Below are 25,720 nucleotides of genomic sequence, written 5' to 3' on the forward strand. Positions count from 1 at the left end.
TGGTGTGTTTACCATTGGTGCTTCATAAGTCCTTACTTAGCTAACCGCCGGGGCACCAAAAGAAAATGGGGGTCATTATGAACACTGTGGGATTCCCCGCTGTGTTCATGCTGGTGGTCTAAACATAGACCGCCAGCCCCCTTGAAACTCTCTGGCCGTATAAACAACATTCCACTGGGCTAGCTGGGAGTAACAGCGTAAATCGGGCAGTGACCTGCGCGACGGGGCTGTGCGCGGGGGCCCGGAGCACCCCTTCCACCAGCCTTATCCAGGCGGGTGAAACCACCAGGAAATGGCTGGCAGAACAAGGGTTCTTTATCCGGAGCAGCGCTGCCCTGTTGGATGAAGAATTCTGCCATCGTCAGGCTGCCTGGCAGCAGTAGCCTGGCGGTGGTGGAGGGCCGCCTGTGGGGGTCCCCACTGTGTTCATTATGTGGTGGTCGAGACCGCCATGCCATTGGCGGACATTTCTGCCACCGCCGGCATGGCGGTTTTGAGCGCCAACTTCATAAGGACCCCTGTGTAATTGGCAGAGTAGTCTCAGTGGCTGACGTACTGAAGGTCCACCCAACTCTAAGTGAGGCTGTTGTGACATATTACCCTCTCTTCTAAACTCTAAATCAGGCTGTAAATATCTCAATAATATTGAGATGGGTGTTTCTTGTTTTTTGCATACTTGAGATGTTTGTGAGATTGAAGTTGCCGAGGAGTCTGGTGTGGAAGTGGTAAACGGATGAAGTGACGAGGAATCCTCAGAATGTGTTATGTCTGGGAGGCCAGTAGATGAGGTGCAGGCTGGTGGACTGAGTTGTGGAGAATGAGAAGTGGGATGTGAGGAGTTCCATTGATATGTGTTGCTTGGTTGCATGTGATGCTGAACTAGGAAGACTTATGGATAACAGCAAGACCTTTGCTCTTCTTAGATGTGTAGCCCACATATTGGCGGCTATGGACTGTCAGAACAAGATTAGCTAAGGTTTGTGAGAATGTGGGGTTGAGCCATGTTTTTGTGATGAGAGTTTGTCAACCCCTTCGCAGCCAAGGACGTAATGGTTACATCCTTGGCTGCAGCACTGAGGCGCCAAGGACGTAATGGTTACGTCCTTGGACCAGCTAATGGGGGAGCGCTGGCGCTCCCCCCATGAGCCTCGCCTTGGGGCCCCAAGGTAGGGATGAAAGGGGAATTGCTTACCCTTCCAACCCGTCCCCTCCCCTGACCCTGCCATGGCGTCTGATGACATCAATGTGAGATCGCGCGCTGACCTCATCAGAGGCCTCCCCACTGCGCTGGATGCTCAGCTTCCAGCGGGGATCAGAAGAGAAATGCAAAAGCATTTATCTTCCGATCATATGATTCCGATCAATGATATCCTTCCTTTTGATGTCTCTCATAGCATTTCAGCAGCCAGATCGTGATGCAATCAAAATGATAATTGGCATAAAAGGAGTGACCCCTTGGGCAAGGTTCACTCCCCAGGGGTGCAACTATTTTCAAGGTCGTTTCTGCCACCCCGGGGGCAGGTAGGCCTATTGTTATTAGGCCGATCTGCCCCCAGGGGGTGCAGAAACCTCCAGGTGCCAGGGATCAGGAAAGGGTCGCTCCCCCAGGGGGCAAACTATATCTAGGCCATTTCTTCCCCCCTTGGGGACAGAACGGCCTATTTTAATCAGGCCGCTCTGTTCCCAACGGAGGCAGAAACCACTAGGCACCAGGATTTTTTTTAAATTGTTTTACAGATGGGGAGCGACCCCTTAGGCAAGGGTCGCTCCCCTGGGGGGCAATTTCATTTTAGGCCATTTTTGCCCATCGGCCTATTTTTCTTAGGCCAATCTGCCCCCAGGGGGGGCAGAAACCACTAGACACCAGGGATTTTTTTTTTTTTGCAACAATTTTATGCAAGGGGAGCGACCCCTTAGGCACGGCAAATTTATTTTAGGCCATTTCTGCCCCCTTTGGGAGGCAGATCGGCCTATTTTTATTAGGCCGATACCACTAGGCACCAGGGATTATTTTATTTATTTTTTGTTTTTTTTTTACAGATGGGGTGCAACCCCTTGGGCAAGCCATGGGTGGCACATTTGTTTTAGGCCATTTCTGCCCCTCACGGGGGCAGATTGGCCTATTTTAATAGGCTGATCTGCCCCGGGGGGGGGGCAGAAACCAGTTAGGCACCATGGATTGGTGTGTGTGTGTTTTGTTTGGGGGGGCAGCCCCTTGGGCAAGGGTCACTCCCGATGGGGGCACATTACAGTTGCCATATCTGCCCCCTTGGGGGCAGATCGCCCTATTTTTGAAAGACCCATCTGCCTACAAGGGGGACAAAAAGCCCACCAGGGAAGATGGCGGGAGTGTGACCATACCCCCACCCCAAATAAATGGGGCCAAAGTTGTTCTGCCCACCGGTGGGCAGATGGGGCAATTACCCATGGATCACACCCCGTGGAGGGCAGAAAACCTACTAGATGCCAGGGAATACAAAAAAAAAATAGCGGGTGGTGGCTAACAACCAGAATGGGCATTGTGATGCCCCATCCCCAACTGAAGGGGGCAACAGTCTTTCAGCCCTCCCCCGCACACAAAAACATCTTATCCCATGGCAAACAAGAGGACATTCGATTATTTTGTGGTTTGGTTTTACATTTGGGCCATGAGAGCTTGTCTAACTCTCAAAATCGTCCCATTTGGACTGGTGAGGGCTGCACTTTTTGGAATTTGGGATGCTGCCATGTAGAAAAATCCACAAGAACTAGACACATCTGAAAACTAAACATCTGGGTGAGTCCAGAGTTGGGCGCTTCACCTGCACCAGCACCAGCACCATTTATTTACCCACAATGCACTGCAAGCCTCAAACTTTGCTGGAAATCACACATTTTTCCCACATTTTTGTAATGCAACCTTCCAGAATCTGCAGGAATCCACAATATTCCTACCACCCAGCATTGTCTCATCTATACGGATAAAAATTCTGCCCCACTTGTCAGCCTGAAAATGTTTTTTTTTCAAACTGCCCTTTGGGACTCGTTTTGGTTCCCCCTCAATTTCGACAGGTTTTTGGCTCTATCCTGTCACAGGCACTTGGCCCACCTACACAAGTGAGGTATCATTTTTACCGGGAAACTGAGGAGAACGTTGGGTGGTCCCACACAGAAATGTGGGAAAAAGTTCATTTTTTAGCTAGATTTGAGGTTTGCTGAGGATTCTGCGTAAGAAAACACTGGGGGATCCACACCTCCCAGGACTCCCTCGGGTGCCTAGTTTTTCAGAAATGTTTGGGTTTGGTAGGTTTTCCTATATGGCTGCTGAGCCCAGGACCAAAAGCGCAGGCCCCCCTCCCAAAACAGGTGGTTTTGTATTTGATAATTTTGATGTGTCTACATAGTGCTTTGGGGCATTTCCTTTTGCGGGCAGTAGGCCTACCCACACAGGTGAGGTACCATTTTTATCAGGAGACTAGGGGGAATGCTGGGTGTAAGGACATTTGTGGCTCCTTTCAGATTTCAGAACTTTCTGTCACACTATCCTGGATTCCCCAAGGTGTCTAGGTTTCAAAAATGCACAGGTTTGGTAGGTTTCCCTAGGTGCCGGCTGAGCTAGACACCAAAATCCACAGCTAGGCACTTTGCAAAAAACAGCTCTGTTTTCTTTGGGAAAATGTGATGTGTCCATGTTTTGTTTTGGGGCATTTCCTGCCGCGGGCACTAGGCCTACCCACACAAGTGAGGTACCATTTTTATCGGGAGACTTGGGGGAACGCTGGGTGGAAGGAAATTTGTAGATCTTCTCAGATTCCAGAACTTTCTGTCAACGAAATATGAGAAAAAAGTGTTTTTTTGGCCAAATTTTGAGGTTTGCAAAGGATTATGGGTAACAGAACCTGGTGAGAGCCCCATAAGTCACCCCATCCTGGAGTCCCCTAGGTATGTAGTTTTCAAAAATGCACAGGTTTTGCTAGGTTTCCCTAGGTGCCGGTTGAGCTACAGATCAAAATTCACAGCTAGGCACTTTCCAAAAAACAAGTCAGTTTTCAATGTAAAAATGTGATGTGTCCATGTTGTGTTTCCTACATTCGGCGTCAGGCCTAACCACACAAGCGAGGTACCATTTTTATCGGGAGACTTTGGGGTACGCTGGCTGGAAGGACATTTGTGGCTCCTCTCAGATTCCAGAACTTTCTGTCACCGAAATATGAGGAAAAAGTGTTTTTTGGTCAAATTATGTGGTTTGCAAAAGATTCTGGGTAACAGAACCTTGTGATAGTCCCAACAAGTCACCCCATCTTGGACTCCCCTAGGTGTCCAGTTTTAAAAAATGCACAGGTTTGGTAGGGTTCCCTAGGTGCCGGTTGAGCTACAGATCAAAATTCACAGCTAGGCATTTTCCAAAAAACAAGTCAGTTTTCAATGTAAAAATGTGATGAGTCCATGTTGCGTTTCCTGTCGCGGACGTTAGGCATAACCACACAAGTGAGTCTGGAGACCTGGGGGAACACAGAATAGCAGAATAAGTGTTCTTTGCCCCTTGTCTTTCTCGACATTTTTTCCTTCCAAATGTGAGACAGTGTATAAAAAAAATTGTCTATTTGAGAAATGCCCTGTAATTCACATGCTAGTATAGGGACACCAGAATTTAGATATGTGCAAATAACCACTGCTTCTCAACACCTTATCTTGTGCCCATTTTGGAAATACAAAGGTTTTCTGATACCTATTTTTCACTCTTTATATTACACAAAATGAATTGCTGTGTACCCGGTATAGAATGAAAACCCATTGCAAGTTGCAGCTCCTTTATTGGCTCTGGGTACCTAGGGATTTTGATAAACCTACAAGCCCTATGTATCCCAGCAACCAGAAAAGTCCACCAGACCAGCATTGGTTTCACACCTATTTCTGTCACTTACTTGAAGTAGGCTAAAAACACAAAAAATGTTAAAAATGGGGTATGTCCCGGTAAAATGCCAAAATTGTGTGAAAAATGTGGTTTTCCAATTCAAGTCTGCCTGTTCCTGAAAGCTGGGAAGCTCGTGATTTTAGCACCACAAACCCTTTATTGGTGCCATTTTCAGGGAAAAAAACACAAGCCGTCTTCTGCAGCCCTTTTTTCCCTTTTACAAAAAAAACCGAAATGTTCACTGTATTTTGGCTAATTTCTTGGTCTCCTTCAGGGGAACTCACAAACTCTGGGCACCTCTGGAATACCTAGGATGTTGGGAAAGAAGGACGCAAAATTGGTGTGGGTGGCTTATGTGGACAAAATTTTATGAGGGCCTAAGCGCAAACTGCTCCAAATAGCCAAAGAAAGGTTTGGCACCTAAGGGGCAAAAGGCCTGGCAGCGAAGGGGTTAAGCTTGTGGTAGGCAATACTAAAAAGCTGAAAATATTTATTTTGATTTAATTTCTTATTTACTGACCTTTGTTACTTGAACCTTCTTGTGGTGAATGAGTTTGTGCGTCCCCTTTTTGGCAAACCTGCGGTTTTCTTTCCTTTTCTTTGTCATCCTTCAAGACAAAAAAGAGTGCCAGATATTTGTTAGGAAACGCACCATTGGTGATAGCCCAGTGGTAAAATTTGATTTTGTCTTGGTTAGTAAAACAATAAACTCATACTTTTATTTATGGGTGTCACCCTGTCTCTGTAAATTACAAACCACTTTTAGAAAATTTAAGATGCATATTTCACGATAAAGCCAAAACATAGCTGGCTGAGTAAACTGCAACAAGATCCAGGTAAAAATATAATCGCTTGCTACGTTTCCTTCATTGTGTAATTCTCCGTAGGTATTCTGTAATTAAGATCTACAGTCAAACAGCTGTCATTTCAGTCATGCATGACAACATATTTATCCACAGTACAACTCGGTAGGAATGCTCATGATTACAAACGGCCATTTAACTGCAACTCACAAGGAAATATATTTTGTTATATGACATCTTTTTGTGTCTCCAATCAAACTTGATATAATAGGATTTTTTTTTTTTTTAAACAGGCTTTCGAATAGTTCTGGCTTTAATGTGCCAAGGCATACAAACAGCACTTTGTTTGCAGAAAGCACATTCAAAGTAGACCTCTTGGCTTTGCCAATGTTTGTTCTGTTCGTCGTTAGGCATATTGGATTGGATCTTGGAGATCAGGATCCACTCCAATAGTAGAAAGTATTTAAGACTGCAAGTAAGGCTTTCCACAACTACAAAAAACTGTGGCCCATATTTATACTTTTTGACGCTAAACTGCGCTAACGCAGTTTAGCGTCAAAAAATTTAGCGCCGTCTAACGCCATTCTGAAGCGCCATGCGGGCGCCGTATTTATGGAATGGCGTTAGCCGGCGCTAGCAGACCGGCGCTGCCTGGTGTGCGTGGAAAAAAACCACGTAGACCAGGCAGCGCCGGCGTAGGGGGAAAATGGCGTTAGGGCGTCTTAAAATGGGGCAAGTCAGGTTGAGGCAAAAAAATCGCCTCAACCCGATTTGCGCCATTATTTTCGACGCCCAGACGCCATTTAAATGACTCCTGTCTTAGTAAAGACAGGAGTCATGCCCCCTTGCCCAATGGCCATGCCCAGGGGACTTATGTCCCCTGGGCATGGTCATTGGGCATAGTGGCATGTAGGGGGGCACAAATAAGGCCCCCCTATGCCACCCAAAATTTTTTAAAAAATATAAAAAATTATACTTACCTGAACTTACCTGAATGTCCCTGGGGTGGGTCCCTCCATCCTTGGGTGTCCTCCTGGGGTGGGCAGGGGTGGCAGGGGGGGTCCCTGGGGGCAGGGGAGGGAACCTGTGGGCTCATTTTGAGCCCACAGGCCCCTTAACGCCTACCCTGACCCAGGCGTTAAATAGTGGCGCAAATGCGGGGTTTTTTGACCCGCCACCTCCCGGGCGTGACTTTTGCCCGGGAGTATAAATACGACGCATTTGCGTCGCCGTCATTTTTTTAGACGGGAACGCCTTCCTTGCATCTCATTAACGCAAGGAAGGCGTTCACGCAAAAAAATGACGCTATTTGCCCATACTTTGGCGCTAGACGCGTCTAACGCCAAAGTATAAATATGGCGTTAGTTTTGCGCCGAATTTGCGTCGAAAAAAACAACGCTAATTCGGCGCAAACGGAGTATAAATACGGGCCTGTGTCTCTCGTACATCATCCACGCCACTTGCATTTATCAGGGTTTCACCCGATGCTCCACATTATTTTACCGGTATGCCAAAACAATATAAACCAGTGCTTAATTTGTGCTTGTTGTTTCCGGTGCTGAGCACCAGCACTAATTTGTGAGGGCCGGGGCTTATTCTTATGCCTAAAGCATTTGCTGCGAGCAAAAGACACATATGTGAAAGACGGAAGAAGGAAAAACTAAAAAGCGTCATAAAGGGAGAAAGTAGAAAGTTGCAGGATGAGCTGAAGGGGCAAGGGTGGCCGTAAATGGATCGAAGAGGCCCTAGATGGCTTCAGAATTACCCTGCCTCAGTATTCAGTGCTGACAGATTTAATTACAGCAACCTCGTGTTTAAGAGAAGGGCTCTAGTGTGTAGCTGTGAGCACTGGTGTAGTAAAGACAACATGGCCCCAAATGCACACAATAGAAATGGGCCCTCCATGTCTTGGTTTGGAAGTGAAAAATAGCTCTAATTGGTGTACACTGTGCCCCTCCCGAGCCAGGGCCCTGGTACTGCACCTGCTGTACCATTGATACTTTCAACCCTGGCTGAATATATACTTCCAGTGTCTGACAGGACAAGTAAAAAACACTAGACTTGCATAGTGGTGCCACAACGATGCACATGTAGATATTCTTGCTTGGCCAGTCCCATAAACTGGGGATAAACATGTTATACACATTATAGGGTGCAATTGTTTCTTTGACTCAAAGACTATAAAACCTGTGCACACTGGACTCACTGGGCTGGCTTTAGGGTGGTGCGTCCGGTGCACCCGCTTCTGGCGCTGACTTTGGTAGGGGGCGCTGTGTTTAAAAATAACTTTTGATTAAAATGCAGGTGAACTTTCTTGTCCGTCTGGCAGTTGTCAGGCAACAATAAAAATGTCACGATAAGTCTGGTGATTAATGTTCCTACTAGTGAGAGAATGACATTTTTTCTAGTAGCAGTTTTAGCTCATCATAAAGCAGCGCAGTGTTAATGTGCCTGCTATAAAGAAAGTATACCATGCAGGTCACAGAATTGAGTGTGAGTGAACTATTAGTAGCACTATAAATGAAATGAGATGCATCTCAGAGAGAGGCTATGGAGATATGGGGTGCACTGTTTCAGTGTGGTAGTGAGGAAATTCATGGAGAAGGAGGTAATTGGGGAGTGTGCCAAAACAGATTGTCTCACTGGGCGCCACCAGCGCTAAAGCCGCCCCTGGTCTGCCCACCCGACCTTCAAACCATAGTGGTCTACTGTCTGGCACTGACTGGGTGCAAAGAGTTAGAGCAACATTTCAGATCTCAATGATAGTTAACTGTGCACAAACCAATGAAAGCTCTAAAAGACCTTAAAGCTAAGCGCCTGATTTTGAGTTTGGTGTACAAGAATTAGTTCCATCAAGATGATGGAGTAAAGTACTCCCTCACTCTGATGCACATCTCCTGTATTTAGAGGTACTGCAGCCAGTGGTTTGTGTAACTGCATTGAAAGTTTGACAGAGGGCTCTGCCAACATTATATCAAACTTCTAACTTTAGAAAGAAAAATCCCAAAGTGGGATTTTATTTTTTAAAATAAAAAGACACAATGACCTCAACGTCATGTGAGATTTCTCCCATAGCATGGAGGTAATTTTGCAGTTTTCACTGCACCTTACTGCCAGGTTTTACCTTGCCCTGACGGACAGTGAAAATTGGCCATTTGTTTGCCCATTCTAAATAGGGTGAGTGAAAATATGGCCAAACCTCCAACGGCCTTTACTCCATCAGGTTGTTGGAGGTGTGTGTAGGCGATGGAGACAGTGTATTCTCTGCCGTCTACACATTAAAGTTTTGTTCGCCTGTGAATGAGGCATTCAGAAATTCGTATTGGGGGAGAGGGTACCCCATCTCCATTGCCACAGAGTACCCTCTCTGTCAAAGTCTAAATCATGCCCTAAAGCTGGCTGCCATCGAAAGCTAAAAACAGTTGACATGCATGGCTTAAAAAACAAAAACGTTTGTGTGCTACTTTTGGGATCATTTTGTGGCATAAAAATGAGTGAACAAGCCCTGTTTTTGCCCCTACCTGCACACCCACCCAGGAATCAAGGGTTCCTTGACTCAGGAGCACCTGATGACCAAAACCCACTACACCCAAGCTCGGTGGCCCGGGTCCATGACAGCAAACGGTGTTCCCTTGTTCCCAGGACTCCTACCGACTGAGTACCCATTGGGAGCTCCAGACTTGTACCCAAGTCCCTCTTTGTAGTCTTTTTCCTGGTGGCCCCCCTGTATGCCAACTGTGCTGTGCACATGGCACCTGACCCCATCCAGCACGTCTGCTCCCGAGGCACCAGGGCAGATATAACTATACTGCTGGTGGTTTTAGTCACTTTGCTTCCCTAGCAGCATACAACCTACAGTAGAGCCCCGAGAACTGTCTGCAGAGACCCCAATGCAGTAACTGTATTTGATCCAAAGAAAGTCTTTACCACGTACAAGTGCATTTCAGTGAACTTGTTATTTACTTGAAAAAATTGATACACTGCAGCAGTACTTACCTTCTTTGAAGTTGAAACATTCTATAAAAAAGTATATATTTTTCTAAACATTGGTCTTGAGTTTCTTCTTGAGTGTGTGTCTCATTTATTGACTCTGTGTGTTCAACAAATGCTTAGCAGTACCTTCTGATAGGCCTAAACTTCTCGTCTTCACTACTACAAAAGAGAGCATTTGGGATTATTACTTTTAACCCCTTAAACCAATAAGGGTCTCCTGGACTATCTGCATAGTGTCCCCTTTCATTGGTACACTGCATAGGAAGCCGGCTTCCTACAAGTGATAAGATAACTCTAGTGGTTAACACAGTTCTGGGAGAGTTCTGTGTTTTGTTCAGTTACAGTTTCGACTCATAAAGTAGCTTAGAGGGTTAATGTGCCTGTTGAAAGCACTGTGTAGCATGTAGATCACAGAGCTGTATTTTATGTAGATAAGTGGCTTCTGCTTTTGACACTGAGATCAGTTACTTAAAGTTCATAAATGTCAATCCTTCTAATATTGCACAGTGATCTATTTACCTGTAGCACAGAGCTGCATGCATAATGAAAGACATGGGTTTAGATTCTTAAGATCCTTATTGCTTTTTTCTGAATATGTTGTTATATTGAGATTGTAAAGAAGCGCTCCTTTGGAGAGTAATAAAGGCTTGTTAATACAGACATATGCAATCACTACATATGTTTTATATCTTGACTTTATGTTTCTCCCGACCATTCACTCTTAAAATATAATGTCTAAAAGTGTGGGCAATATATGATGTCTACCCCTTATTACCCTCATTGCCTTTGGTAACATTTCCTGTGCTGATTTTCACACTTGTATGATTCATTGTGCCTCTGTGTGTGTGTTGCAAAGCACTCTGACATCACTGGGATGAAGAGCGTTGTAAAGCAATTAAATAAAAAAATACTTTGTGCCATTTAAATCCTTATTTTTGCCATTACTCATACACACAGATACATCTTGCATTCTTACAGTGAATGCACATCTCTTACAAAGGCGATTGAACAAAGTCAACACATGCCTACAACTGTTTCCATGAAGTTGTGAAGTGATAAACGGTGTGCCTTTGTTTCCTACTATTGCACTGGCATTTAGGTAATACACTCCAGATAGTTCCCAGCCACGGTGATACTTGAACAAAAAGAAGGCCTGATGGTCCTTTAAATCAGGCCTTTGTTTTGGGCCCAGCAGAAGTAAAAATAAAAAAGCCCACTTGCTGCCAGCATGTTGCTGCTCTATCTGGAATGTAGAAAACATGGAGCTGCTTCTGAAATATGTCCCAGTGTTAGGAAATTACACTAGTGTAAATTCAGAATGTTTGCTTGGGTCACTGGATCCCAGGCCTGGTCCGGAAGTTGATGCTGGAATGGGATCTGGTGGGAACCCTCTACTTTCTATCACTGCTGTAAGAAACTGGGTTGTTGGTTGACTGGGGTATGAGCCGTGGCCAAGTAGCAATCACAATCCTTATCAAGGTAAGGGACAAGCCAACCTATCACAATAATAATCAAGGTAAGGCACAAGCCAATCTTAATAACCAGTTCTCAACCCTCTCCTAGCTTGGCACAGAACAGTCAAGCTTATTTCAGAGGCAATGTGTAAAGTATCTGTGCAACACTTCAAACAGTAATAAAGTGATAAACACCGTGCAAAAAGGATCGCACACCACGTTAGAAAAATAGAGTTATCTTTAGGAATAGAACAAGGCCAAAACAACAAAAATCCAATCAGCAGAAATAGAGATACTCAGGTTTTAAGTTTTCAATGAAAATTGCGCCACAGAGCACAAAGCACCAATTGGGGATATCTGGTTGTGCCAAACTGGGACAAAATAACAAGTTCAGGCTGACTGTGATGGATGACGGGCCAGCTACAGGGAATCAGGTAGGCCGGCTGAACAGAGCACCTTAAATTCTGGATTTGCGGAGAGTTGCAAGGATTCATGTTGAAGATGCGTTGCACAGATGAAGTGATGTGTGAGTTCCAAGATGCACAGAGGCTGCGGTGTGAAGTCATGCGTTGTTGTCGAGAACCCAGTTGACAAGGGCCAGTGATGCGAAGCCCGGCATTGAGGATGCATTGTGCAGTCGGAAGGATACATCGGTTCCGAGGAGCTGCAAGGCTGCAATGCGGAGTCTAGGTGTTGTCATTGATGCTGCCTTCAATGAGGGAAGAGAGTGCCTGCTCCAAAGCTGTGTTGTGCAGAGGTGGTTATGATGCGGCAATGGGCTGCAATATGGGTCTGTGCGCTTGTACTGACCCATGTGCAGAGTAGAAAAGTTAGTTCCACTAGATCCGCAGAGACTGGCAGAGCACTTTAGGCCAACTTCCAAGGTTCTAGGACTACTGTGGCACCACTTGGCAGGGTAGACTCACAGATGGCGGAATCCAGGTGCTGGGTTCAAGTTTGTTAGAGCCTGAGGCTCAAGTCAGGAGGCCACCCAACTACCCATTGGAGTCACTTTGGGTTCTGGGTTCAACAGATGCAGGTCAAGTCCTTCTCACCCAGGCAAGAGGGCAGCAGGCAACTGGTCAGCACAGCAGGGTAGCAGTTCTTTCAGTGCAGCAGTCCAGCAGAGTGGCAGTCCTTTCAGCAGCACAACAGTCACTCCACCTGGCATGCTATCCACAGGTCCAGAAGTGTACTGAACAGTTTGTGTCTGAGGTCCAGTATTAATACATAGTTGTGCTCTTGAATTGGGAAGAAGCTTCCAGAGGCATGCCTTTGAAGTGCACAGGTGCTGCTCTGCCTTCCTTGCCTTGTCTCCAGACTAACTACAGGGGGTGTACAGCCCTTTTTGTACACCCTATTCAAGTGTAAGTGGGGCCGTGCCCAGCTCCTTCCTCCCATTCAGGTACACCTAAGCTCCATATTGTGTGTGGCTGTCTAAGAGGAGTACACAAAGCTCAACTGTCAACTACACCCAGTGGTGTGACCCAGGGCAGAGACAGACTGCAGGCACCAAATGACTAAAAGCGCAATTTTAAAAATTATAATTTAACATCTATCATCACCTTAAGTTAGGCTCTCCATCTGACCCCTGCCTTCACCACATCCTAACCAAAGCAAGCTCTGCCATCGCACCCCAACTATGGAAGATTATCAACAGCTCCTTTGAGTCCGCCACCTTCCCGGAGAGCTGGAAACACGCTGAGATCAACGCCCTACTCCAAAACCCCAAGGCAGACCCAAAGGATCTCAAGAACTTCCGGCCTATTTCCCTGCTCCCCTTTCCGGCAAAAGTCATTGAGAAGGCTGTCAACAGACAACTAACCCGCATCCTAGAGGAGAACTGCACCCTGGACCCTCCTCAATCTGGATTCCGCAGCAACCACAGTACCGAAACCACTCTCATCCCCACCACCGACGACATCAGAACCATACTGGACAATGGCGAAACCGCGGCCCTCATTCTCCTGGACCTCTCGTCCGCATTCAACACCATCTGCCACCACACCCTAAGCTCTCACCTCAGCAATGCAGGAATCCGTGACAGAGCCCTGGACTGGGTCACCTCCCTTCTCACTGCAAAACCCAGAGAGTCCGCCTCCCCCATTCCACTCAGAGGCCACGGAAATCATCTGCAGCGCACCCCAGGGTTCATCCCTTAGCCCGACCCTCTTCAACGTCTACATGGCCCCGCTCGCTAACATCACCCGATCTCACAACCTCAACATCATCTCATATGCCAATGACACCCAGCTGATCCTCTCCCTCACCAAGGACTCTGCCAAGACCAACCTACACAAAGGAATGAAGGCTGTCGACGAATTGATGAAGAGCAGCTGCCTCAAGCTCAATTCCGACAAGACGGAAGTCCTCATCTTCGGCTCCACCTCCTCCGCATGGGATGACTCCTGGTGGCATGCCACTCTCGGAGCCGCTCCGAATCCCACCGACCACACACGCAACCTAGGATTCATCTTGGACTCCTCATTATCCATGACCCAGCAAGTCAGCGCCATCTCCTCCTCCTGCTTCAACACCCTTAGCATGCTCCGAAAGATCTACAAATGGATATCCACCGAAACCAGAAGAACAGTCACCCAAGCCCTCGTAAGCAGCAAACTGGACTACAGCAATGCCGTCTATGTAGGAATCACGGCCAAACTTCAGAAGAGGCTGCAATGCATCCAGAACGCCTCCGCACGCCTTATCCTGGACATCCCCCGCTGTTGCCACATCACAGACTAGCTGAGAAAACTGCACTGGCTCCCAGTCAACAAGAAAATCACCTTCAAACTCCTCACCCACACTCACAATGCACTGCACAACACCGGACCAGAATACCTGAACAGATGGCTCTCTTTCTACACCCTGACCTGGCATCTTCGCTCTGCCGACCTGGCCCTCGCAACCGTCCTATGCGTCCACAGAACTACAACTGGCAGTATATCATTCTCGCACCTCGCTGCCAAAACGTGGAACACTCTTCCCACCCACCTGTGCCAGACCAAAGACCTCCTCACCTTCAGGAAACTTCTCAAGATCTGGCTGTTCGAGCAGTAGCAGCACCTCACCCTTGTTCTCTCCCCTCTCCTTAGCACCTTGAGACCCTAACGGGTCAGTAGTGCGCTTTACAAATTCCTGACTGATTGACTGATTAAGTGAGTTTTCATTACATTTCCAAACACTCTGCTCCCATTAGGAAATTGCAGCTTATTAAATGTATTGTGGTAATCCCAATGTCATCCTATGGGAAAGGTAGTCCTTGTAGCACTGAAAAATGCATTTAAGAGTTTTTCACCACCAGAACATGCATAACTTAAAAATACATGCCCAACTTTTTAAATACACTGCATCCTGCCCTCTGGGCTGCCCAGGGTCTAGCTTCGGGGTGACGTATATGTATTGAAAATAATGGCATGTGTCTGGCAAAAGGTTTATGTTGCCAGGTTGAAATGGCAGTTAAAAAATACACAGACATGCTGCAATGGCTAGACTTAGAAAGTTTAAAGTACAACTTAGTCAAAGTTTATTGACAGTTTGAAAAATAACATTTTCATCATCAGAAAGATCGGAAAACAGTAAAATCAATATCATATCATTTCATATAAATTCATCATCAACAAGTGCAGTACAATGGGAGCCACATGATATATTATAAAAAAGCAATCAATAGTGATTAATAATTTAGTTGCGATTGAAAGCTGTGCAATCTAACAATAAAATAAATCATAGCAGTTCAATGCACCATATAATCGACCTCTAGAACTCAATTCGCTGTTGTTGTGGTATCAATTTTTGTCTAATTTTCCATGCTGCATATAAAAATTTGGAGACAACCACCACAGCCATAGAGGAGGAGTCACTCTTACAAATTCCCAGGGCTCTTACCCTGTCCATGATTGATAAATTCCTACACAGTAGGACAAGACACCTATGCCTAGGGTTTGCATACCTGGTGCAAAAAAAAGAGCAAATAAACCTGAGATTCGTCAGCAGCAGGCCATAAATTACGGCTACTCAAACCGTAATTTGAGGGATCTCATCATGCAGTAAAAACCATTTTTGGCAGAGTCCCATATTGGAACATCAAAAAACATTTGCAAGCTTATGCTGGTTATATTTAGTCAAGGAATTCCTCAGCTTTTGGCACAGATTTGTGCATTAGGAAACACCTTGTGAGGCTCCCTCTGTGGCTTGATTAATCGTTTTGGTCAGGTATCCTCTCCTAATATAAGTGTTTCAGGATTTTGACTGCATTGGCATGGATAGACAAGGGATCCTCCAAAAATTCCTTGAGACCCAATTTGTTCCATACTCTTTCCATACATCCTATCCACTTGATCTTTAATGTGGATGGCTGGATGCTCAGGATGTCGCCAAAGCCAATCTGTAGTCTTGCAGGATGCTGAGGCTCCAAATACAGACCCAATAAAAAAGCATATTTAGGACCGCCAGCTCTGTACAAAATTAGGCCCATATTTACGGAAAGTTAGCGTTGCCTTAGCGTCATTTATTTGGACGCTAAAGCAGCGCTAATGTAATTCCATATTTATATTTGGACGCTGGTCAAAATATTGGAGTTAGCACCATTTCTAGGAAGCGCCAACCCACCTTGTGTCAATGAGATGCAAGTTAGGCGTTCCCTTCCTAAAAATGACTCTAGCCCCCTCCCGGCACCATATTTAACTCCTGATGCTGAAATGACGTGCAACTAGGAGTGGGACCTAAAAAATGGCGCTAAGTCTAATTAGCGACATTATTTAAGGCCTGGTCAGACCACACGTTAAAGTGCAGGGAGGCCCATTTCCATGGGGAAATGCCATGGGATGGCCACATAGATCCCCACTCCACCCACCATCATCACCACCACTCACACCACAAGGACACTACTGGAGGGAGGAGCCCATTACAGGTAAGTGTGTGTGTGTGGTGTGCCACTGGGGGCACCTTACATGGGACCCCGTGCCTGACACTGGGTATGTTGGTCTTGCCCTGTGAATACTGGTCCCCTGTGGTGGGCATTGGGGTAGTGGTAATCACTCCTATCTACACTTAGACATGAGTCATTTTTTGGCAGCTTGTGTGTCACAAAATGATGCTAGGCTGACCAGCGGCAGATATTTTGCCGCTAATCAGTCTACCATTATTTTTGTTCCACTAGTGCCATTTTCCCTACGCCATCCATCACTGGTTAGCATCTTTTTTGAGACACTAACCGTTCTTTAGCGCCATTGTGTGTCATTTCTTAAATATGATGCACGGATGGCGTTCGGGAATGCGTCAGCTCGCATTAAGAAAAATGACACACAACTGCGCTAGCACAGATGTCCATCATTCTTCTTAAATATGGGCCTAAGTCCCTATACAAAGTGTTAAAGGCAACAGGGAAGTTCCCTTTCCCAGCCCAGTAATGATTCTGAAAAAATTATTCTCTTTGACAGAGGAGAAATTACAACACCCCAGTAATTCTGCACCACACAGCTCCGCTCCCCGCACCTACATTTGATATATTTCTGTTGTGGGGCAATGGGGAACCACTGGGCCTTCTTTGCCATCCTAATGATGGCCCTCTCTCTATGGCTTACGACATGGGAGCTTTTGACAATCTTTGAAGCCAAGGACCCAGAATTTGCCAATCTAACCCCAAGGTAGTCAAATTCTGGTACCCTCTTCAATGCTTCATTGCAAAATTTTACTGTACCTTTTACCTGCTTTCTCTTAGTGTAGCTCATCAACTTCATTTTGGCAACATTCACCTCTGAGCCGTAATCTTTACAAAATGTGCAGAATCTGTCAACCAAATTATGAATATCCACCCTTGTTTTAGCTAAAGGAGAGCTTTGTCTTTGTAAAAGAGGCCTGGAATTTTTTGCCCAGCAAGAGAAGGAGAGTCACTGGCACAGTTGGTTAAATACTTTATGCAATTATTAATGTACAATAAAAAGAAGGTAGGGGCCAGAACACATTTCTGCCAGGCGCCTTTCTTGTCTGGGATTGGATTAGTTCCCCCTTGGTACCACAGCAGTTTCTGGCATAGTTAACCTTCATGAAGATGAACTATAATTCTCAACATTTCTTCTGGCACTACCACTTCCCGCAGTCACCCACAGCTTATCCATCGGACCAGGTCAAAAGCAGCACAAAGGTCAACAAATGCCACAAAAAGATCACCACCCCTTACATCTACTGCTTTTCATTTGATCTGCAGAAAGCAAAACACTTGGTCAATTCAGCAGGTTGAGGATGTAAACATAGCTTGCAAGTTAGATAGTGTGTAATTTTCATCTATCCACTCCACTAACTGTTCTAAAATATGTTTGGAGAAAACCTTCTGGAGATTATTGAGAAGGCTAATGGGGAGATGGGAAGATAGTTGGAAAGAACATCTGAGTTCTCCTTTTTAAAAATGGGAACAGTCTCATCCCTTCTCCATGTGGGCGGGATTGGGGCACCTGCAACAATTGCATTTGTGATGGTATCAACATAAGGGTCCCAGATGCTGCTATTGGATTCGTAAAGATTGCTCAAAATGTTATCCGGGCCTGGTGCTTTCCCTTGTTTTAGTGCTTTGATTGCTAGAGCAGTCTCTTCAAGGGAATATTCTGGCAAAGCACCATGCGTGTTCAAACTAGGGAGAGGAGCAGGTTTAGGTGCAGATACATCCATATATCCAGGGACAAATAAGTGGGTTACCAAAGTGGGTGGTCCATTCAGGGAAGTATGGAAGACTCAAACTGTGTCCAGAAATTCCCATTACCAATGCTGACTAGCTGTCAGAAGCTTTTTTGATCATTAGATGAAAAAGTCTGGAAAAGCTCATCCCAAAATTTGTTTTGCCACAATACCTTCTCTTGTTTTAGTTCCTGCCTATACACAGCCCTAGCCACCGTAATCTCCCTGCAGCTTCCATCCTTGATTACATTTAACAGACTGCTTTTAGCCTTTTTGCAGGAGCCATTGAACCATCCAGTGGCAGTGCTTTGCGCCCTGTGGTGCTGATCCTGGGTACAAAAAAGATCCTCAAATTATTAAATAATTTTGCATGCACCGCCATGATCTTCTCGCTGTCTCCCCCAATTATCACACATAGCCTCCATGTGTGCAGCAAGCATCAAATACAGGTGTGACATAGCATCTGGGGAACAGTTTACAGCCTCCCACTTCACAATTTTGTAGTTATTGGTAATCTTCAATTTCTGGTCATAACTCCCAGTTAACGACGGAGGAACTAATGTTAGTCATTTGCAGACACATAGTACTGAAGGGTCATGATCACTCTTATCCCATGGAATTATCACGATGTTCACCATTTGCCTCCATAATATAATGTCCAGCAGAACATAGTCAATATCATTTACAAAAGTCCTAAGTCTGAATGTTGGAGCAGATGTGGCAGCAGAGGGTGACTGACCATTACATGCTCACAACCCGTGGACTGGAGTAATATCCAGCATCTATGGAGCAGCCCAGGATAAAATATTTTTAGGGGGACACTCAACTCCGGGATGCCCCACAGTTGGTCCTCTTCATGGGATATATCCTGCGATATGACATCAGACTCATAAGTAAGATTCAAATCGCCCATGACAATTGCATAATGAGAATCAGAAAGGTCCACCAAGGTCTTATCCAGTATGTGTAGTGTAGGAGACACGCTACTTTTCCCTACGCTTCTGTTATAAATATTTATGAGTGCAATAGGGGTACCTTCAAGATTGGTATAAACTGGCCCTTGGATGTCCCTAGATTGTAATTTAAGTTCAGCTACAGAACAGTAAAGATATACACTCACCCAAATGAACAACCCATCCAATGGTTGTCCTGCTGCTGATCCACTAGTTGGAATCCAGCAGCACTTGCAACCCCACCTGTATGTCGGATCAATGGCCCAAGATTCCTGGAATAGAGATATTGAGTGTTTATGAATGAATTGCCCCATGTTGGATTGTCCATTTTTGACCTAATCTCTGCAATGTTCCAAAACAGGAAGAGGGCCCTTAATTGTGGTGCTGGAGGAAAGCTGCCCACCGGGAGGTGACACCAACAAAGATCCTTCCAGACTCACAATGGCAGAGGTTTCCAGCAAACCAGCAGGACTTGCCATGGGGCCTGATCTAGATGGGCCATTAATGGGAGGCTCAATCAATCCAGGACCTGGAAACTTGCCGGGTATAACAGGATTAGGGTATGAGATTTGTTGCCTCTGAGGCTGCCCAAGATCTATGAAAGCCAAAATATTTAATGGGCCCACAAGTGAGTCAGACATTCACAGTGTGTGCCACTCTTCCAATTGACAGACTTCTTAGGTTAATACCTCTGCCTTCATTTATATAGTTGCCCCTCCTCCATTTTTGACTGAATACTGGGGCAGTTGCATGATACTGAGGGGGATAAAAAAAGTCTAGTGGGCAAAGTGTCATGCCAGACTGGATGCTGTCAATTGTGTGAAGATTAGAAAAAAGATTGTGGACAATGGAGGCGGAACAGAAGTCAATAGTCACGCAATCATCAGTGAAGTGTTTCAGCAGTATACCAACTCACCCTACCCTTTGGACCATTAGTATGCTTGGGGACATTGAGTGTGGGACATTGACATCTTTAACAATGGAGTGCCTTATTTATTAGCTGAGAAACCAACTCAGTGGTGTTCATAGATAGAGAGGGCACACTAGAATCACTGCCACATAGGGACATGCCTCAGAGGGGAGATCAAGTGCTAGCGGGTTTGATGATTGATTAGTGCTAGTTCTTCCACCCTCCCTAGATTCCTTCCACCCTTGTCCTGCTTTTCTCCCACTTTCCCTCCGGCACAGCTGAGAGTCCCCCCACTCCCTGCCGCTAGAGGGTGAAGAATAAGCGCTACCCCAAGTTAAAGAGCAAGACTCTGTGCAATCATCAGCCCTATTTATTGCTGAGGTGGACAAAGGGGGGTTCGCACTGTGGCAGATGAAGTGGACATAGTAGTAATAGTAGGGGACATCATTGACAACTTGAGATTTTCAAGTGCAGCTCTGATACCAGTGAGTCACTCATTAACTGGGTTTGGGTTTCCTCCAATTTTGCCTCAAATTCACATACGAAGTGCTCCAAAATGTCCCCAGCAGAGCCTCAGTCGTGTCCTTGATTCCATGTCCCTGTGGGAGTTTTTAATTGGTATCCGCAGGCGTTTGGGTTTGTTACACTCTTCTGTTCTTTTATTTTTCTCTTTAGAGTAGTTTCAGATCAGGGTGGCAATGACAACATGAGGCTCCAAAGGTTCTCAGGGTGCCTTGGTGTGAATAACTGGAGGAGTATCAATAACATTAAAATCCGCCAGTGTGCTACAAAACACAGCACTTGCTTCAGGGTCCTCTCTGGGCGAGAGCAGGTACAACTTACAAGTGGGTGAAGACAGGGATAGTCATTGTTCCGCTAACTCGATTTCCTTACTAATCATCCCCTTGGCACATCGTATAAAGCACTGTATTGGTGCGGGGCTGCTTTGCACAAGCGGGTAACCTACATTTCCCAATTTACAGTGTGCAATGCATCAGGGAACTTCTCAAAAAAGTTGAGTAATTGCACACAATGGTGAATTTTAAGCTTCTGAATAGTCAATTGCCATTCCCCTACCTCCTCCACCCAATGAATGGGAGCAAGATTGACTCACAGCAGGAAAAAGGAGCAGAGAAGGCCCATGCTCACTTAAATATTCCTCTCTCTCTTACAAAAGATGTTAGAGAGGCGACCAGCCCAACCTCCTCTGGGCGCTGATGGGCACAGGACTGGCGTGTCCTTGGCCTGGGCTTTGCCCTGGCGTGACCCGTGCAGTGAGTCATGCATTCCCTCTATACAGCGCTGTTCAGCCACTGGTGATGCCAATAGCAAAGGGTTGCCTCCTGAAGGCCAAAGCAAGCTGGTAATTTTAGTCTTCTCAGAAGCGAACTGCTGGTGCTACTTTAGTGGGTGCCACAATCAGTGCTGCAGGCTCACCAGTAGCATTTGATTGACAGGCCCTAGTTGCATTCTACTAGGAACTTACAAGTAAATAAAATATGACAACTGGCTATATGTCATTCTTACCATGTTTTAAGGAGAGAGCACAAGCAATTTAGCACTAGTTAGCAGAGGTAAAGTGTGCAGACTCCTAAAGCCAGCAAACACAAAGGGGGTCATCATTTTTCCAAGACCGCCGAGGGACCGCCGTGCGGAAGACTGCCAGTGGTGGCGGTTTGCCGCTTGGCCTATTATGACCGTTGGCAGCTCTCCGTACTTTTACGGGTGGCAAGCCGCCAACAGCCATACTGGCGGGAGGCGGGGAAGTGGAGGTTGCTCCACCTCCACGCCAACAGAACACCGCCCAGCGAATCACATCCTGTGATTCGCCGTGACGGTGTTCTGTTGATGGTGTGGTGTCGGTGGAGCTGTCCCCATGGCTCCTGTCCCCTCCCGGAGGATCGACGGAACAGGTAAGTCGATCGTCCATTAGGGGTGGGGGGTGTTGTGTGGGTGCATGGGGGTGTGCATGTGTGTATGTAGTGGGGGGGTGTGAGTGCGTGTATGCTTGCGGGGGTGTTGTGAGGTTGGGAATGAGTGCATGTATGTCTGTGGGTATGTCTGTATGGATGTGTGCGTGTATGTTTGAATGTGGGTGTGCGTGTCTGACTGTGTGTGTGGATGTTGGCATGTATGTCGGTGTGTGTGCGTGTACGTGTGTTGGTGGTGCCTGCGTGCGTGTCGTGTGTGAATGAGTGATGTCTGATGTTGGGGGTCGGGGTGGGGAGGGGGGTCCTGCCACCTTTGGGGGGTGGCAGGGGTGGTGGGGGGTGTAGGGGAGGGAGTCGGGGTGGGGGTGGGGGGTGGGGGAGACCCCTATCAGTGCCAGGGAAGGAATTCCCTGGCACTGATAGTGCTTACCGCCATGGATTTCATGGCAGTTCCAACCGCAGGAAATCCACTGCGGTAAGCCGGGTCAAAATACCGCCGGCGGTATAGTGACGGCCTCCGGGCTGAAGACCCAGGTCATAATACAAAAAAAAAGGCCGCCAACCTGTCTTACCGCAGTTTCTCCGCCTTCCGCCAGGGTCATAATGACCCCCATAGTTAGCAACAGGGGCATAGTTCTAAAAACGTATCCTGTTCTAAATAGTTGGGTACAAGTGATTTCAATAGGGTAATATGAAGTGTCTGTCGGATTTCACCTGTGGTTTTTACATGCCCAGACTGACAAAAACACACACACACTCTCTCTCCTATATGTTTGAAAGGCCTTAAAAACGTTCATTAGCTTGACAAATATTGTGTTTTGAGTTATCAAAACAGGAGTGTTGAAGGCAAACAGGGGGAAAATCACGCCAAGGATAACAGGTCTAACAACTGCCACCAGCAGGGACTGCTTCCACCAGGCTCCATCCCCGAGACACCCCAAGCATGTGAGAAGAGAATACCCTCATTGGCTGGAGCAATAGCTCAGCACCAGTGTTTGGTACCAGCGTTTGCTGACTGAGCATTGATGGGGTGCACTTAGCAGTCTGGCCCCTACTGCTTGTCTTGGAGCATAGGTTCAACAAAAACAACCATGCAGGTGGGTGAAAATCAAAACACTGTGCCTGCAATACTCCCATCAGCTTCATGGGGGTGTGTGGGGTGCTACACCCCCCTAATAAATGTATTTTCTGGTAAGTAGTTGGTTTCAAATGCCTTCAGCCAGGACTGTTGAGATGTCTGCCAGATTTCACAAGGATTTTTTACATACATTCGGACAAAAACCCACACACTCTGGCCCATATTTATACTTTTTTAGCGCCGCATTTACATCATTTTTTGATGCAAAAGTGGTGCAAACTTACAAAATACAATTGTATTTTGTAAGTTTGCGCCACTTTTGCATCAAAAAGTGGCGCAAATGCGGCGCTAAAAAAGTATAAATACGGGCCTCTGTTTTTAAAGTTGTCAACAATATTTGTAATTTAACAAATTATTGTGTTTTCCCTCACATAGTACTCCTGCTAAACTGCATTCCTCTCTCCATTGCCCCTTAGATCCCTCCCAAGTACCCTGCTTGTTGTAAAATGTATTTTATCATTATATGGCAGCATGATTGTCAGAACATCTGAAGCTCACCCCCACCCCAATCTGACTGAGCAAGCTACGCCCCTGACTTAAATGGAACAATGGAAGCCGGGTGATAGCTGAACCTCCAATGCGTAGATAAAAGCATTGGTTTCTGCAGCATCACAATGGTAAACCCTTTGGCCCAGATTTAAGAGGCCTAGTGCCTCCTTGTGCCACATTAGCTTCATTTGTTTTTTTTACGCTAAGAGATTTCTTTGCGCCATTTTTAATGCCTGCACAGAGCAGGCATTAAAAGGAAGCACACGATTATTCATAATGGGCCACAATGTGCTTTGCAGGATTGGAGTCAAAATTTTTTACGTTAATCCTGCAAAGCGCCAAACTAGCATCAAACATTTTGATGCTAGTTCCCTAACTACTGCCATGGTGCGCCGTATATTAAATACGGCGCACACACGGTGGCATTAGGGGGGGTTTGAGATGGTGAAAGAAATGTGGCGCTGCATTGAATGCAGTGCCACTTTTCTTAAATCTGCCCCTTTGAGAGCAAACTTCAAAAGCTGGGAAGCACAGCGCTGTGGATTGGTGGAGAACGGTTACTGGTTAAGACTGAAAGAGATGAAAAAAGCAAACCATCAGAGAGGGTTTAGAACTGGAAATACTAGGCAAACCAATTTATGCCCTATCATGTAAATCACACAACTGTCAGACAAAGTTGTCTGATGGCTTAAAATAGAAATTTAATTTTTGCATTTGTGTTTCTTTTTTAACACTTTGCATTTGATTACCACTGCTGCTTTACAAATGAAACACTAGCCAAGATAATGAATTACCTCCATGTAATGACTCAAATCAGATGACGTTGTGTAATCACTTAAAATAAAAATAAAACATTTTTTACATTTGTTTATTTTTAATACATTAAGGACCATATTTATACTTTTTGACGCAAAACTGCGCCGGCGCAGTTTTGCGTAAAAAATATTACCGCCGGCTAACGCCATCTTGGTGCGCCGTGCGGGCGTCAAATTTATACTTTGCTGCACGGCGGCGTAAACCACAGGTGGGAGTCATTTATCTTGACGCACACCGCAGCGTCAAGTCGTAAAGCAAAACAACGGAAATGACTGTGGGTCGATTTACGTCCCCACAAACCGGATATGCGCTGTTTTTTGACGCACTAGCGTAAAAAAAAAAACCAAACACTGCCATTTCACCAGAGGAGAGTCAAAATGGATCCCAGATGTCACTACAGACCCCAGGAAGATGACAACAGACCAGGAACCAGCCAGGAGGACCCACACAAGAACCAGGACACTTTTAAGAAGAAAAGAAAGTGTCACTTCAGTGCAGAGGAGCAGGAAATTCTGGTTAAAGAGGTGACGGAAAACCAGCACCAACTGTTTGTCACCTCAAAGTTGCCAATCAGTAGGAGAGAGGCAATATGGCAACAAATTGTTGACAAGATCAACAGTGTGGCAGAAGTACGCAGAACTGTCATTGAGTGCAAGAAATGCTGGCATGAAAGCGCAGGACCAAGGAAAAGATGGCCAGGAACAGGAAGGCAGCACTGCAGACTGGAGGTGGGAGTCCAGCACACCAGGAGGCCCTGGACCACATGGAGGAGATGGTCGCAGCCGTCATTCCTGAGATCGTCACAGGGATTCAAGGACAGGACAGCGCAGACTACCAGGAGACAACAGACATGCAGGGTAAGTCGCATGGGGAATTGAAATGCACTAATGTCAACTGCAACCGGGGGGGAATACCTACTACACATTGCATGTAAGTTATCATATACATGGAATGGCATGGGTAAAGGGGCACGCCATGGGGGCATGGCCTGCACAGACAGAAGCTGGGGCACACCATTACACTACATCAACAACAGTCCCATGGGGGCATGCTTCCATACCAACGATGGAGCAAAGGGAAAGCCATGCCAGGAGGGAAGGGCACAACGTCAAACTGACATCCCGGCACACGTCAGCCACCATACCCCCCACATTAACTAGGGCCCTCTTAACAACCTCTAGCCATACCGACAACTGGAATGTAACTGCGACAACAGTTGCCACTACCACCTCCGCTCTGTGTGCAGCTCAAGTAGCCAATGGCAGTAACCTCCCCATGGATCATACACACCTAAATTAGAGGGTTGAGAATGACAGCTCCAGTAATCCCCTGAAAAAAGACAAAGGCCCCAGTACTGTCAAATGTCAATGCCCATAGTTGTCGTAAACATCAGCCAATGTCAACAACAATAGGAGCTACACAGCACTAGGGACATACTCATGCTGCATATGTCAGGGTCCATCCTGTGCCTGGGTCACAATGTAACATCCCAAATGTCATACTGCTCAGACAACAGCATTGAGGGGGAGGACACATGTAATTGGTCACTGAAATACAGCTGCACAGTCAGAGGAGGAAATAGGACACTGATACGATTATCAGGGCAATCCAATGTACCACACATTCCCAACATCAGCTGTACACATTACCAATGCCAACATCCATAT

General features: G+C 46.1%; 1 protein-coding gene across 1 annotated transcript in view; it reads right to left on the minus strand.

Annotated features, from left to right (window-relative positions):
- CNGB3 (cyclic nucleotide gated channel subunit beta 3) overlaps positions 1-25,720 on the minus strand; it is a 749,182-nt gene that overhangs the window by 646,814 nt on the left and 76,648 nt on the right. Inside the window, exon 2 of the mRNA XM_069219226.1 lies at positions 5,415-5,502. Within this exon, the coding sequence (XP_069075327.1) occupies positions 5,415-5,502 (88 nt within the window). The remainder of the gene's footprint in view (positions 1-5,414; positions 5,503-25,720) is intronic.

Source organism: Pleurodeles waltl, chromosome 2_2 (assembly GCF_031143425.1).
Source record: "Pleurodeles waltl isolate 20211129_DDA chromosome 2_2, aPleWal1.hap1.20221129, whole genome shotgun sequence".
NCBI classification, from domain to species: domain Eukaryota; kingdom Metazoa; phylum Chordata; class Amphibia; order Caudata; family Salamandridae; genus Pleurodeles; species Pleurodeles waltl.